Below are 16312 nucleotides of genomic sequence, written 5' to 3'. Positions count from 1 at the left end.
ACAGGTGTGAGGTAACATCTCCTTGTGGTTTTAATTTGCATTTCTCTGATGATTAGTGGTGTTGAGCATCTTTTCGTATGTCTATTGGCCATCACTATGTCCTCTTTGAAGAAGTGTCCATTCAAGTCCTCTGCCCATTTAAATAGTATTGTTTGTTTGTTTTTGGTGTTGAGTTGTATGAATTCTTCATAAATTTCATACAACACCCTATCCGATGTATCGTTGGCAAATGTTCTCCCATTGTAGGCTGTCTTTCATTTTGTTGATACTTTCTTTGCTGTGCAAAAACATTTTTGTTTGATATAGTCCCATTTGTTTATTTTTTCTTTTATTTTCCTTGTTCAAAGAGATATGTCAGAAAAAAATATTGCTAAGAGAAATATTTGAGGCCACCATTTTTAAGCAATTCAAAAAAATATATGTGTATACCAATTTTATCTTAATTTATCAAGTTTAAAATATATTTTAACTTTATTCTATAAAGTATGAAGAATGCATATTACCTCTCCTTTCCTTTATATTTCTTTTCCCAATTTTTGTGGGTTTTTGAAGTTATTAATTTTTAAGATTCTGTAAATATTGGTTACATTTATAATTATAAATGATATATTAAACTACTTCTAATTCCATTAAGCGAAATTCCTCACAATATTAAACAAGAAAATTAGTGACCCTAGACTTCCCACTACCTGTTTTTCTCCTGTTTCTCTTTTCTACTCGGTCTACTATTCCATTACCTCTGCCTTGTATGTGGTAGTGCAACTGATCAAAATAAGAACTGGCCTACCAAGGCCTCATGAATTCTAACAGAGGTCATGAGGGATTACAAAGCACTCCAACGCTCACTTTTACCCATCTTATTTCTTCCACCAAGAAGGGTCAAGAAAGAACCTTGGGCTCTCAGAGTAAAATGCCATCTTTCCTAACAGGGGCTAAGAGTGAGCATATGGCACTAGGTCCAAAAATCATGTCTCTCTGGAACTACTACTCTCCCCTGAGGATGTTCAAGTAGGCGAACTGTACACAGAGCATGGCTCACAGAGCATGACTCAGCTTTAGAGAAAGCTGTCTATCACTTTATCAATAGAAGTCAAGATACTCATCAGGGGTCCTCAAACTGCGGCCCGCCGAAAACATTTATCCAGCCCGCTGGGTGTTTTTGCCGCTGCTGCCTGCCCTGCTTAGCAGCCAACTCGTCCTGAGCCCGCAGTGCGCATGTGTGGAATGTCTGAGGGACAGTGAACTGGCCCCCTGTTTAAAAAGTTTGAGGACCTCTGCAAGATACTCTGATACTCAAGTAAGTTTCTGCTTCTCCAGTTTGCCTCTATAACACGGGGTCATGAAAGAGCCCAATGATGATCCCTCTGACTTTTGACACTCACCAACACTATCCACCTTGAAATTCATCAGAACTGATCTCATTATGTCAGTCGCCCAAAAAGCTTCAGAATTCCAAGTTATCTCTCATTTCCTTCCTTCTAATTTTCATGCATAATTTCCAGACACCTCCAATTATCAACCTTTTCCTCTCAAATGCCATTTCCTGAAATTTTCTGTCTTTCACTTTGTCTTCTGGTACTTAGAATCCCAAAACTATTTATATTCTCGAAATCATAAATGCACCTTCTTGTCACCACTGCACCCTAACCCAAATCCAAGTTTCTTCTGGGGATGTTGCTCACCCCCAAAACTTTTTATGTGGTACCTGTTTACTTTTTCTCATGTGGTAAGTTCTTACCCCTCTTTTAGTTTCCAGGCCATTCTCTCCACTTCCTTCCCTCCAGAAAAAGCAGCTCCAAAGTTAATGTCATCAGGTCCTAACCCTCAACTGGATCTAATTGCTGTAGTCATACCTACCCTGAGTTCCACTGTTCATTTCCAATGGTTTTAGCTCCTCTCTCATATTTCCACACTGTCCCTGTCTTGAATCACGGTTATTTTTAATACAGCTAGAGATGAAGTCTCAAACTTCACAAGACCAAAAATTAACTCTTACTTCTTCCCCACAAACCTTTTCTACCCAGTCTTTCTCATCTCAGTTGCTTTTTCCTCGTGGCACATCCAATTGTTCAAGAAATCATGTTTGTCTGAAAAAAATGTCTGTAGACAGTCTTTCAAGTAACTGGCCTCTATTTTGTCCAGCTACCAACTTACAATCTTCAAACTTTGAACCAGAGGCTCCTGCCTACATTCAGGGGCCTTCTAAGTGAATTCTGGATTACAGCTTCTACCAGTCTAGAAACACTCCCATTCCCTTTATATTCCACATAAGTAACCATAGTATATTGAGACCCTCTTCCGTTCTTCTTTTCCACATTCTCCTCACCATTGGGATTATATCATTTTTATATATTGACTCTAATTTCAATGTGATGAAGAATAAGGAGGAAGATATAGCAGTAGATACACATGGATGTTCATTCTAATCTCTTGAACCCCATCTCCATTATCCATAAGGCTCTTGTGTCATGTCTATAAATTATAAAGTAATACTGTATGTTTAGTTTTTGTTGGTTTGTTTTATAGAGTAGATTTAGTTTTAAATGTGCATCTTGAATTTTATTAAGTTCAGTTTCATAAGAGAAGCTACTTTTTAAAGGTTTCATTCTCTAAGATGGTTTATGGAAAATTAGTGCGTGTACACTAACTTAGGTCGCTGTGAATGGCATAAACATTGGTCTAAGGAGGCCTCCTGAATCTGGCAAAGTGTTTCTTTGACAATATCTTCACTACAAGCAGCCTTTAAGGACTAGTGTCTTCTAATATGACCCTTTCATTCTTTGGCTCAGACACTTGTTTTTAAGAAAAAGTAACCTGGTTTGAATTGCTGAAAATAAAATTCCAACAATCTTTACTACATGATTTTTAATAACCTGATTCAGTTTGTCAGTTTGCTGAACAAAATGAGCAAATATATGGCATGAATAATAAAGCAGGGAATGGGTTGAAAGCATGTGATGGCACATTGATGAGTAAACTATTTTCAAAGTCATGTCTGGAATAAATAGGAGGAGTTAAAGAATAATTTATAAATAAAAGAAGACAACATGGGCTTCTTTTAGTTGGAAGCAATAAATTTGAATAAAATACTTAAATATTCACATAGCAGGATGAGAATTCCAGTCTCTAACCCCAATAGCAAAGCAGATACTCAATGGAATTAAGTAGATTTTCATAACAGGGAATTTTTAGAGTCATTTGAAAAAGACAATGAAGGAAATATATTCTTATTGTACATAAGTTAAAAGAGAAATTGCTGTTTTAACATAAATGTAAAGTTGGCTGTAGGCCTGGCTGGGTGGCTCAGTTGGTAGGAGCATCAGCCACTACACCAAAAGGTTGTGGGTTTGATTCCCAGTCAGGGCACACACCTAGGTTGTGGGTTTAATCCCAGGGAGGCAATTGATCAATGTTTCTCACTTTGATGTTTCTATCTATCTGTCTGTTTATCTACCTCTATCTCTATCTCTATCTCTATCTCTATCTCTATCTCTATCTCTATCTCTCTCCCTTCCTATCTAAAGAAATTAATAGACATAGATTCTTGGGCGAAGATTAACAAAATATTTTTAAATAATAAAGCTGGCTCTAATCTCCAGTTCTTAAGGTTGTTATAAATGTCCATCTAAGGAAAACCTCAAGTGCCGTTGATGGCTCAGAAATACCATCAGTGAACTTTTTTCTTTTTACCTTAAGTAAAAAAACTTTTTTTAGGTTCTTAGACAAGAAAAGGTTACCTGCAGTACCTCTATTGATTTTTGCAAACAATTAAGTTATAGTGTGTTCTCCAACTCTGGGAAACATGAATAATAGGATATTACATTTTAGTATTCAATACATTATTATTCAAAATTTTGCAAGTTTGGTCCATTTCTTGGCCCTCATTCCCTGTAACCTTTGCCTCTGCAGGCACAGTTCCTGAAGTGGTATTTTCACCAGGTAGACGATACTTCCTCAAAATAATTAGGATAAAAATGGCTGGAATATAGCTTAATCCTCTTAGTGCTGCTGGCAATCCAAGGTAGAGGTGTCTGTCAAAAAAAAAGTTGAAACATATGAAATTTTATATAGACAGTATGGTGAATACAAACTAGTTTTGTAGATCTTTAATTTTCAATATTTTATTCCCATAAGAACAACAGCAGCTAATTGTTTTGCATGTTGATCATACATATGCAACTTTGCTTATTAATTTTTGTTAAAATGGTTTTCTTTAGAATTTTTCATCTAGAAAATCCAATTTTTTCTTTTTTTCTGATCTTTCAGTACTATTTTTATTTGTTTACATTGACTAGACACTCCAACTTAAATTTAATACTGACAGTGATTGGACCTCTGGTCCAGTGTTTAATAAAAATACTCCCAAAGAATCGCCATTATCACCAGATCACCAAAAATTTGTAAAACTTGCCTTAAAAGCATCTGGACTCAGTGCTTTTAGAGATGCACATTTTGATTGATTCCATTTTAATAGCTATAAAATATTCATGTTTTTATATATTTATAGTAAAATTTTGGTAATATATATATATTTGTTTAAAAAATTCTCATTCAATGTTTCCAACTTTTTATATCTAAAACCCATAAGTACCTGTACTTATATTCCCTTTTTCATTTTTAATCCTCACTGGAAGATATTTTTTTATTGATTTGAGAAAAGGAGAGAAAAAAAAGGGTGGGGGGACATTGATGTGAGAGAGAAACATCAATTAATTGCCTCTTGTACATGCCCTGACCTGGAATCAAACCCACAACCTAGATATGTGCCTTCACCAGGAATCGAACCTGCAACTCTTTGATGAATGAGACGATGCTTCAACCAACTGAGCCACCTGGCCAGGGCCCTCTTTCATTCATAATACTTTTTATTTGTGCTACCTCTATTTGTCTTTCCAGATAACTGCCATTATTATATTTAAAACTTTTCAAAAACACAGCTTTTATTTTTTGTTACATCTATGATATGTAGCCTATTGATTTCTGCTTTGTATTTTCATCTTTCTACTTCTAAAATTTTATTTTATTATGAAACATTTCAAGAATACAGGAAAAAAATTAAACAAGTCTTAACTTACTACCAAGGTTTTTTAAATGAATAAATTTTACTACTTTTATTTCAGACCGATTTAGCAGAAAATACTAATACATTTAAGTCCTCTGTGTACCCTATAATCCTAATGCTTTCTAACCCATCCCAGATATAACATTATGTTGAATTTTATTAATTTTGTTCCTCATTTATTTTTATAGTTTTACAAAGTATATATGTACACATTCATGATTTATACAATTATTTTATGTGATTTTCACATCCTATATAATAAAGAACTAATATGCAAATGGTCATCACGCCCTCACACCATAACACCATAACAGCTCAGACACTCAACACTAGTGAGAGAAGAATGGGGACCAGCCAGGCACAAACGAGCTCATGAGAGAGGAATGGGGACCAACCAGGAACAAATGAGCTCACAAGAGAGAAATGGGGACCAGCCAGGCTGTGGCCTGGGAGAGGGACAAGCCTCCCACCCTGCGGTTTGAGGCATCAGCGGCTGCGCCTGTGCCTGCACCTGTGCCTGTGGCCCAGCCCAGGAGAGAGACAATCCGCACACCCCGCGGTCCCAGGTGCCAATGGTTGTGCTTGCACCTGCGGCCCGGGAGAGGGACAAGCCACCCACCCCATGGTCCTGGGCACCTGAGGCTGCAGCCCTGGCAAAGCCGCCTGCCCATGGTCCCCTGCGGCTGCTGCTGGTGCGGGCAAAGCAGGCCCAGGTCCTGGGTGCCTGCAGCCGGCCAGAGGAGGGAATCCTGGGTCCCGGGTGCGGGTAAAGGCAGAGGTGGTTAGGGAAGATCAGGCCAGCAGGGGAGCAGATAGGAGTGATCAGGCCAGTAGGGGAGTAGTTAGGGGTGATCAGGCAGGCAGGCAGAGGTAGTTAGGGGCGATCAGGCAGGCAGAGATGGTTAGGGGCAATCAGGCAGGCAGGCAGGCAAGTGGTTAGGAGCCAGCAGTCCCAGATTGCGAGAAGCAGTCGGACATCCCCTGAGGGGTCCCGGATTGGAAAGGGTGCAGGCCAGGCTGAGGGGATTACATCCACCCCCCATGCATGAATTTCATCCACCGGGCCTCTAGTTTTAAATAATTGGCATAAGACTGCCCCATTAGGAGAACTTAATTCAAATTTAAACCAAATTCTGGTATCCAAATGGAACATGAAAGAACATGAAATAGAAAGAGAAAAAATAGAAGAGTTTTGTTCAAAAACTGGTTAATATCATGTGTTTTGTTCAAAATCAGATTTTGATTAACAAAAAAATAAGCCCTTAAGAGACATGAAGAATATTGTGTGAGTGAAATTTAATGACAGAGAAAATTATCACTTTGGAGATCAGAGGTAGTTGGTGAAAGGAAGTAAGGATTCAAGCTAGTAAGATGCTAAAATGATGGAGGATGAAATGGGACACTTTAGAGCAGCGATTTTCAACTGTGTGCCACAGGCACCCTGGTGTGCTGCAAGAATTTTTAAAACATGCAATACCTGACTAGTCAAGGGCACTGACCTTTTCTCCCTTAAATTTTCAAATAAAAAAATTACAACAGTCAATACAACAATAGCCATCCAGTGTGAATGAATCAAAATTATCTTTTATTTTGTCAAATTGGAAAATATATATATATATATATATTTTTTGGTGTGCCGCAGAATTTTAGTAATTAGTTTATATGTGCCAAGAGATGAAAAGGGTTGAAAATGGCTGCTTTAGAGAACAATATAATTTAGATAGGTAGCTTATATATAGCCATTACCTTCAATAATGTATTGACTGCAAACAATTAAACAAACAACATTTGAAAGGCAAGGTTAAGGAAATCATCCATGCTTATATTTATCAAGTACTTTGAAAATATTGAGAAAAATGAAATTCTAGCACATAAATAAAAAGTGGGGATATAGTATCAATATCTATTCTGGAAACAAAACAAAAAGTAGACTAGTCACTTGGCAAAGAAAATATTAGACACTAGAGGCACAGTACACGAATTCATGCACCAGTGGGATCCCTCCACCTGGCCTGCAGGATTGGGCCAAAACTGGCTCTACGACATCCCCTGGGGGGTCCTGGATTGCGAGAGGGCTCAGGCCAGGCCAAGGGACCCCACCAGTGCAGGAACAGGGCAGGGAGGGACACAGAGGTTGGCCAGCCAGGGAGGGACCGCAGGAGGGCTCCAGAGCATGTCCAGCCCATCTCACTCAGTTCCAATTGGCCAGACCCCAGCAGCAAGCTGACCTACTGGTCAGAGAATCTGCCCCCTGGTGGTCAGTGCACGTCATAGCGATTGGTCGACTGGTCAACTGTCTGCCCCCTGGTGGTCAGTGCATGTCATAGTGAGTGGCTGAGTGGCCTTAGCATATCATTAGCATATTACACTTTGATTGGTTGAATGGCCAACCAGACAACCAGACACTTAGCATATTAGGCTTTTATTATATAGGATGATTGGTGCCATTTTATGCAGTCTATGTTAAGAAAACAATTCTTTTAAAAAATTATTATCTTTACCTGAAGTTAGTGGACTCATATATCCTGCATGCTCCTGACTCACCACATTTAAAAGTTGCCCAATGTAAACATGTGGAGTCCATTAAAGCTCCAAAATATATAGGTGCAGGGATTCCAGCTACAATAAAAGAGAAAAAGAAAACTCTATCAAAAAGGTAAGAATTAAGATACATTATATTGTTTGGGAGAATTTTAATTACCTCTATTTGAAGAACCAACAAAATTAACAATATCTAAATTTAATACTTGACTTTTTTTTAGAGAGATTAGAAATTACTTTTACTTTTAAAGTTTCTAGATTATAAAGGATAAGTAATCTTGTGGACAAATGCTATACAAAACTATTGATAGAGAAAAACATTGAATTCATGAATATATTTTTTCTGCAATGTTTTGGGTCAATCATATGTACATTTTATTTTAACATAACATTTCCTGTTCATTTGATTTTCAAATCCAATAGATGAAAAGTAGAATTAAGTTTAAATAGGACACTTTTTAAGTAAAAGAAGGAAGTTCTCTAGTTCTTTTTGCACTTCGTTCTCATACTAATTACAGAGTGCTATCTAAAGCAGAAGGGATATTTGCTAGACTCTTACTCTGAGAGAGTGATTTAATTTACTTAGTATTTAATAATGATCTGATATAATATTGAAAAAAATGACTATTTTTACCAAATATTCTTGTGGAAAATGCATGTAATCCCACACCAAGAGACTTCTCTTCAGGCTTAATACACCTAAAGAGAAATGAATTCACAAATAAAATAATGAGATTTAAAACTACCATATACAATGGTGGACTATTACTCATCAATAAAAATGACTGAAATGTTGCCATTTGCAACAACATAGATGGACCTAGAGGGTATTATGTTAAGTGAAGTAAGTCAGACAGAGAAAGACAAATACTATATGTTTTCACTTATATGTGGAATCTAAAAAATAATACAAATGAATAAACAAATCAAAGAAGCAGACCCATAGATGCAGAGAACAATGTGATGGTTGCCAAAAGGGAGGGGTTGGGGATTGTGTGAAATGTTTTAAAAATAAAGCAACGTTTGGCCTGGTCAGTGTGGCTCAGTGGTTGAGCATCGACCTATGAACCAGGAGGTCACAGTTCAATTCCCAGTCAGGGCACACGCCCCCATTGTGAGCTGAATCCCCAGTGGGGGGCGTGTGCAGAAGGCAGCCAACCAATGATACTCTCTCATTATTGATGTTTCTATCTCTCTCTCCCTCTCCCTTCCTCTCTGAAATCAACACAAATATTTAAAAAGAAATCAAATAAAGCAATTTTTAGAAAATAAATAAAATAAAATGACTAGTTTCTTTTTTCTTAACTTTTATTTATTGATGTTATGGGAGAGAGGGAGAGAGAGAGAGAGAGAGAGAGAGAGAGAGAGAGAGAGAAACAGAAACATCGATTTGTTGCTCTGCTTATTTATGCATTCAACTGTCGACTCTTGTATGTGCCTTGATTGGAGATCTAACCCACAACCTTGTCTTATAGAGATGATGCTCTAACCAAGTAAGCTACTAGTACCTGGCCAGGGCCTACTATCATAATTTCTTAAAAGGACTGTTTGTGTGCTAGTAACACACAGAGCATTAGAATTTCCTTGCATGCTATAGTCTTGGTTATTCAAGGCCTGATTATCCAGTTTGTAGCCTATACAGTAGCCTCACTTCTGGTTCTTGGCATTTTACCCAAAACTTTTTCCTCATTCATTTCCATCAGAAAGTTATCAAAGGAGAAAATATTTCATATCAGCTCATTTCTATCCTTTCAATGAAGTAATAGTTCTTGATTCTAATGGTTCAACCTTTACCCTAAAACAAGAACAATGCAACCCTAGCTGTTTTAAATTATTTGTATTAGCAAAATACCGAAAAGTCAATAATTTACACAAGTAAATGCAAGGAGGAAAGAAAAAATACAAATTTTCAAAGGAAAGTGATGGAAAAACTCCAAAGCAAATATATGTTAAGTGATTTGGTATAATTTCAAGAGTCACACTGATTTCTTTTTCTCTCGAGAAATTCTCCCACCTTTTCACTGTTGCCTGAAATGCCTGTAAGTAGAAATGAAAACTGTAATTCCCCCGTGCCACTGTTTGCACCTCACTCGTTTCAGCATTGGCAGTGCTACCTGCTCAAAGAATTCACAGGGAGAGCTCCTCTGTATTCCACTTCCTTCCCTGATTACAACAAGGCTAAGAAAATAAAAGCAGCTTTCTTCACAAAAGGATGCAGTACATTTTTAGCAAACGCGTCATCTTATTGGTGTTTCCTTGTAACCTTATGATATAGATGTGTCTCTTTTTGTGTTAAATAATGAGAATTTCACTAAATTAACTCTTAGAAATAAGGAAGAAAAGAAACAAAGGGAAAAGTCAGCAGAGGAACATGTGTAGGGCTACCTTTAAAATTTCACAAAATTCAATAATGCTTTAATGCAAAACTCTGAATGAATGACATATTAAAGCATTGAACTCTTAGGCCAGTGATGGCGAACCTATGACACGCGTGTCAGAGATGACACGCGAACTCATTTTTTTGGTTGATTTTTCTTTGTTAAATGGCATTTAGATATATAAAATAAATATCAAAACTATAAATATTTGTTTTACTATGGTTGCAAAGATCAAAAAATTTCTATATGTGACACGGCACCAGAGTTAAGTTAGGGTTTTTCAAAATGCTGACACGCCGAGCTCAAAAGGTTCGCCATCACTGTTTTAGGCCCTGAGCTCCAACTGGCTTTCTGAGAAAGTTACCTTAATAAGTGACCAGAAAGGAATATAAATAAAGAAAGTAATTTGTGTACCTCAGGAGAACCATGTATCCAGGTATGGCAGATAAAGAGTAAATGAAACTGCTGATTGACGACAGGATTAAAAAGTACTGGAGCATCATGGAACAGTCATGTCCTTTGTCGCACAGCCCAAGAACTGCAGATGAATTTCCTAAGGTTTGAATGCAGCTACAGTTATGGAACACCTGTCAAAAAATAATACATTATCCTCTTTAAGGAAGAAAAATCTTAAACACAGATCTCAAATATTCTCTACATCCCCCATTGGATCAAAATGTAGGCTGTTTATTCCCTTTATTCTCATCTCCTTTATAGTGTCTCTCAGGATCATAACAAAAAGCGAAACATAGAAGGGTAGTTTCAGAAACATGGCATTTCTCTCTAAATATATGGAGTACATTTACAATAACTCACCTATCCTAAAGTCATGCTTTTTAAAAAGACATACTGTTTTTGCCACAATACTAAGTATCAGAAACAAAATTTGTTCCAGAATGCTCAGTTGGAATATTTAGATAATTAAGATAAGTAAAGCTTTGTTTTTAAAAGTATAGTTTATTTCAAAAACAGAGTAAAGTTAATTCTTTTTGGAATTCTTATATGTTTCCAGGTTTTAATAAGACTCAAAATTTATATTTACTGTTATCACCAGCCAACATTGTTAGGCAAGAAAACATGCCTAAATCCATCTTACAAAGCTCTCAGAATGTGGAACACACAGACAACATGTGCATACATATGCACAGAAAAAAAACTCCAACAAAACAATTTGCTGGATACTTGAGATCAAGCTGTCAACTTTATCTCAATGATAAAAATATTTCAGCCCAGAGTATTTTTAAAACAAATTAGCTGAGTAATAATGTCAACTGCTATAAAATTAAAGATCAGTGCTCAGACACTCTAAAAGGTCTAAAATAAGACCTAGGAAATAAAAAGTAAATCAAATGAGCATATGGGAAAAAAAATGTTTATTTTTTCTACAAAATAATTTGGTTTTGAAGAAAGACTATAATTGTACTTTTATCAAACATGGGCCCAGTTCACAGTTGGAAAGTGCCAATGCAGTTCATAAATCAAAATTTCTGTTAAAAAAAATAAAGGTAATAGATTATTTTACCATGTTCAGTCCTGTTCCAACAAATGTCTCACAACCAGCAAGACAAGCTGACATATATGACAAACCATTGCTTCCACACACGGGGTCCCATGTTTTAGTTGGACAGTTGCAATCCATGTTGCAATCATCAAGGATGGCATTTCCAATGTGTAAATCTTGTTGCATTCTGAAATGATTTAAAATAATACCGTGAATATTGAAAGACTATTAGACCATTTCCTCTTTCTTTTTTTTCATCTCAATCCACAGTTAAATTTTTTCTTCCCCAAAATAGAAACAGAAAACTTCCAACCATCAGTGTGTAGCCTGGTGATTATAGATAGGGCATAAAAGTTAGCTGCTTCAGTGACCACATAGCCACTTTTTCAATGATTTATTTTACATAAACAAACAGTCAATGAACAAGAATTAGTTGAGGGCCTACCATATGGGAGGTATTTTTTCAAGTATTATTAGAACTCGAAAATAAAGTTGCCCTAATCTCTATGGTTGATCCACATCATGGAAAGTAACAAGAGAGATCATATTCATTAATGCAATCTCAAGAGCTCACTTTAGGTCAAAATCTGGCCCTTCTCAGTGTGGCTCAGTTAGTTGAATGTCATCTCATGCACCAAAAGGTCACTGGCCCAGGTTACGGGATCGGGTGCATATGGGAGGCCACCGATAAATGTTTCTCTCTCTCCCTCTCCCTTCCTCTCTCTCTAAAATCATTAAAAACATATTTTTAACAAAATCTGTAAGTCCAACATATAATATAGATAATACATTTAGCTCCAGAAACATAACTACAAAATATGTGTAAACAAATATATTCTTCTAGTATAAAAGTGTATCAGGAACAACCAGTGCTGCCATCTTGATGACCACCCATCCAGGAAGCCCGGCCAGGGAACCTGGGCCCATCCTACAACCTCACTAAGGCAGGGAGTCAAGCTAGTAGCCCAGCTCTACTGTTAAGTATAGCTTCTGACTCCACATAACCAATAAGCCTGAGCATCCTCAGAGCCTAGCATAACATACTGCCAGACCGTGAAGCCAAGCCTACAGCACTGAGCAGCAGCAGAGCCCAGCCTACAGCCCTACCCAATGGCTTATCACAATTGGCAGCCTTACTCAGTCATGGAATCTAGCCAATGACCCCACTTAATCATGCAGTATATTCTACAGCCTCACTCAGTGAAAGAAAGTGGACTGTGACACTGCTCGATCAGGGAGCACTGTTTCTAGCATACCCAACCTTCCTATAGACCCAGAGAACCCTCAAAATACAAATCTAAAACTACTGAACAATGATACATAACTATACAAATGAAATGCATGAATTTATATGAGTTATTGTAGCATGTATCAGGATTGGGTTATGCTAAATTTAAGCTTATTGTGGAAACGTAAAAGCGATTGAAACTGTATGCTCAACTCTTAATTTGACCCATTTGTGAGAGTATAAACTATTTAGATAACATATCCCAATGCAACCTAAAACTATAGTTTCTTTTGATATCACTTTAATATCTAGTAGGATACTACAAAGACACACACATAGACACACGTGCAATCATAAACTCACCAACCCTGTGATATGTTCCTAACCTCTTTATTAAACCTGGAGCCTGAATACATTTGGTTGTAATTGACAGATGAAGGAAAGATGAAAGACCATAGATTGCTACCATTAGCAAATGGTCTGGTCCTGGATAATCATTGAAGAAAATATGTTATTAACTATTCAAGTGTATAACATTCTTTAGTAAAAAAAAAAAAAAAAACAACATACCCTTTATAACCGGTGGTTATGCCAGCAACTGAAGAATTATCACAGACCATGAAAAAACACGAAAAGTAGAGAAGGAAGTCAATGAAAGATAAATAACATGCTATGTGGGCAGCTTGTTTGACAGTAATTTTGAACTTTTTCATCATTAATCCGCCGAAAAGATATCCAATGCATATTGGAGGTAAGTTGTAAATACCTATAAATGCAAGAAAATTTTATTTACAATGTTACTTAGCAAAGAAACAAATATGATATTACTTTTATCTAACTATAGACTACAAAAAAGATATCTAACATGTCTTACATAAGAAACCATTTAGGTCCATTTCACAGTAAATATGGCTGATTTAATTTTAGCCCTACTTGTTAATGTTACCTACAGAGATATTTTTAAATGCCCTTCAATGTCAAAGTATATTTTTGAAGACCTATTGTCATTCATTTAATTGATAACAGGAGGATATAAATGTTTTGTAGGATCCAAGTAGGAGCAACAAGTAAAAGTTGACCGACCAGTAATTTATTGATTTCCATTTTGGGGGTGTCATTATACATATATATATGATTTTGCTGTTTTTTATTCCCATTTTGGTTAAGAATTTGGCACAGTTTAAGGTACTTTCAAAGATTACTGCCTGTAATTGTCAAAAGTGTATTTACAATACATGTCTTGCTGCTACTCCTCCCTCCACACAAGGAAAAAAGAAGAAAAAAGAAGAGACAGCCTTAGGTTGCATTCTTACATGTCAGGATCTGCCCATTGAATTACACCCTTGGAAGAGGTTGTTAAAAATCCATTCCAGAGCCCCACACCAGAGATTCAGTATGTCTGATTCAGTATGTCTAAGGTGGGCACCAGGTATCTGAACTTTTAACTAACACTCTAGGTGATGTGGATGCAGATAATTTAGGAAATTCACTTTGGAGAAACCTAACCGGGGAGGCGGGGGTGGTGTAGTCATGTGGTCACAAGAAAGTCAGAATATATAGGAAGTCAGAATATATAGGCTGCAGAGACACCTGAAACCACCAGAAGAACCATGGAATTCATGACTGGGAGCCAAGAGTAAAATCTGATAGTAAAACATTGACTCCTAATGAATTCACTCTCTTCCTTTTTTTAATTTTTTCATTAATGGATTGCCTATCTGAAAATGATAACTAATTTGTGCATTCCTCGAGATTTTCAGAAATATTTTGAATTTGTGTCGGAGAGACACCCTTTGTTGATTTCATTGGAGAGAAGGGAGAAATGTATCAGAGACAAAAATATCCTAACAGTTTTTAATTTAGGAGTTTCCTAGACCCATCATCACTCTGTTTACCATTTCAGGGGGGAGGAGGGGAGTGGGCTAATAATGCTGAGAAGGACAAACATACCAATTAGAAAGATTGCTTCTGAAGTTGACTTTCCATATTGCTGTTCCACATATTTAGGCATGAAGAACATCATATTAATAAATGCATTGAACTGTACCACACTTATTAGCAAAAAAAGCATGTAAACTGGGTTGCAAAAAAGACTCTTCATGAATGGTAAAAAATCTGAAAGGGAAGAAAGACAACAGTGTCAAACTAACTCCGTTCTGCATTTTCTGATTGACTTTTTCTGAAACGTCAACTTCCCCTCCAAATTGCTTTCCTGTTTTATAATGCACACATTGTTAACTCTTTTTACCTCTTAGAAGCTGAAGTTATGCCATTGTTTTTGGAGGCTTCTGCAAGTGGTGACACAGCTGACTAGATAGGTACCAAAACACAATAGTTTTGCCTTCGCTGAGTTACTATTGTGTCTTAAGGAAAAACTGCAATGTGACAAAATATTGTCTGTGTTCATACCACTTCCTTTTAGCCTTCTCTTTTTCCTTCTAATTAATATCCTCTCTTCTCTAGAGATCATCTGGAATGAAAGATATTTGTTCTGTTCTCTAATGTCTGGAAGAAAATCAACTTGATAAAGAAGTGCACACTATTATTGATATTATCATTCCTGAACATTTAAAATAAATATGTATGTATTTGGGAGTTCATGGAATATAAATTGTTTCAGGTACCAGGTATTTTTCTGCTTTTTCAGAACATCAGTTTTGGTGGTTCAGCCAATGGTTTACAACAAAATGTGCTTAAAAACCACGTGGGTATCTTTTAAAGCCCACTCCCTGAGATCTGATTCATTAGGTACATACTAAGGACCATGTATATAATTTAACCAAAACTTTTCCCTGTTTGTGTTCACTGCCAAAACTCAGAGCCAAATTTTGCCCATCTCTAGCCAATGCTCTGGGTCACACTGCTGCCACTTGAGGTCACAGTCTCACGGCTTCTTTTCACTTTCCGTCTTCAAGTTCTCTGTCTTGATTACCTTCCTTATTCTGTATTATCCTGGTTTGCTTAATAAGCTGCCTAAAATCCATTCTGGAACAAAGTATCAATAAAAAAACAAATTGAAAGAAGAGGACGCATAGCTCCATGAAAAGGGACGAATTCTAGTGGTAGAATTCATATTTAGGAATAAAACACATAGCAGGGCTGAGTTGTGTTCAGAGCTTTTTAAGTCACCCATTTTGTTGACATCTCTGTCCTCATAGATGAGTCTCAGCGGTTCAAATTATTTCCTATATTTCTTATATTAAGCTAAGCTCTTTCCTGGTTTTGAAAAATAATTCTATAGACTACAAACAATATTTTATGCTAATATCCTCTCTTAGTCCATACCATCTCTTTGAGAAAAGTTGTAATATAATCATGATGCCTGGGAATTTGCAAGATTCTGAATTGGCTCCCAGTGATCTGGGATTATGCTCAATTGTGGTTTAAGTGCATTTGTAATTGTTAATAAAAAATTCTGTGCAAATTGGTATTATAAATTGTGGGTGATTTTAGAAGTAGCAACATCAACAAATAATACTAATACTAGTTGCAATAATAATAATAATAATAATAAGTGCCTGAACTCCTTTTACCTTCACACAACTCTATAATTATAACTACCTCTATTAGCTCCATTTTATAGATAAGAAAACTTAGCCCTT

The 16312-nt window shown here is 36.6% G+C and overlaps 1 protein-coding gene across 11 annotated transcripts in view; it reads right to left on the bottom strand.

The window, feature by feature from the left end:
- SLCO1A2 (solute carrier organic anion transporter family member 1A2) overlaps positions 1–16312 on the bottom strand; it is a 77563-nt gene that overhangs the window by 22509 nt on the left and 38742 nt on the right. For 10 of the 11 annotated variants that reach the window (XM_023755529.1, XM_014457532.2, XM_023755530.1 and 7 more), the window contains 7 exons: positions 14661–14825; positions 13281–13476; positions 11504–11669; positions 10396–10568; positions 8238–8302; positions 7564–7681; positions 1226–4031 (listed from right to left, as the gene is read on the bottom strand). In XM_023755529.1, the coding sequence (XP_023611297.1) occupies positions 3818–4031; positions 7564–7681; positions 8238–8302; positions 10396–10568; positions 11504–11669; positions 13281–13476; positions 14661–14825 (1097 nt within the window). In that variant the 3' untranslated portion in view covers positions 1226–3817. Of the gene's footprint in view, positions 1–1225; positions 4032–7563; positions 7682–8237; positions 8303–10395; positions 10569–11503; positions 11670–13280; positions 13477–14660; positions 14826–16312 lie in introns of those variants that run through there. The other variant, XM_023755534.1, reaches the window with a different exon arrangement.

Source organism: Myotis lucifugus, unplaced genomic scaffold, assembly GCF_000147115.1.
Source record: "Myotis lucifugus unplaced genomic scaffold, Myoluc2.0 scaffold_78, whole genome shotgun sequence".
Classification (NCBI taxonomy): domain Eukaryota; kingdom Metazoa; phylum Chordata; class Mammalia; order Chiroptera; family Vespertilionidae; genus Myotis; species Myotis lucifugus.
This window is presented reverse-complemented; position numbering and strand designations above follow the sequence as displayed.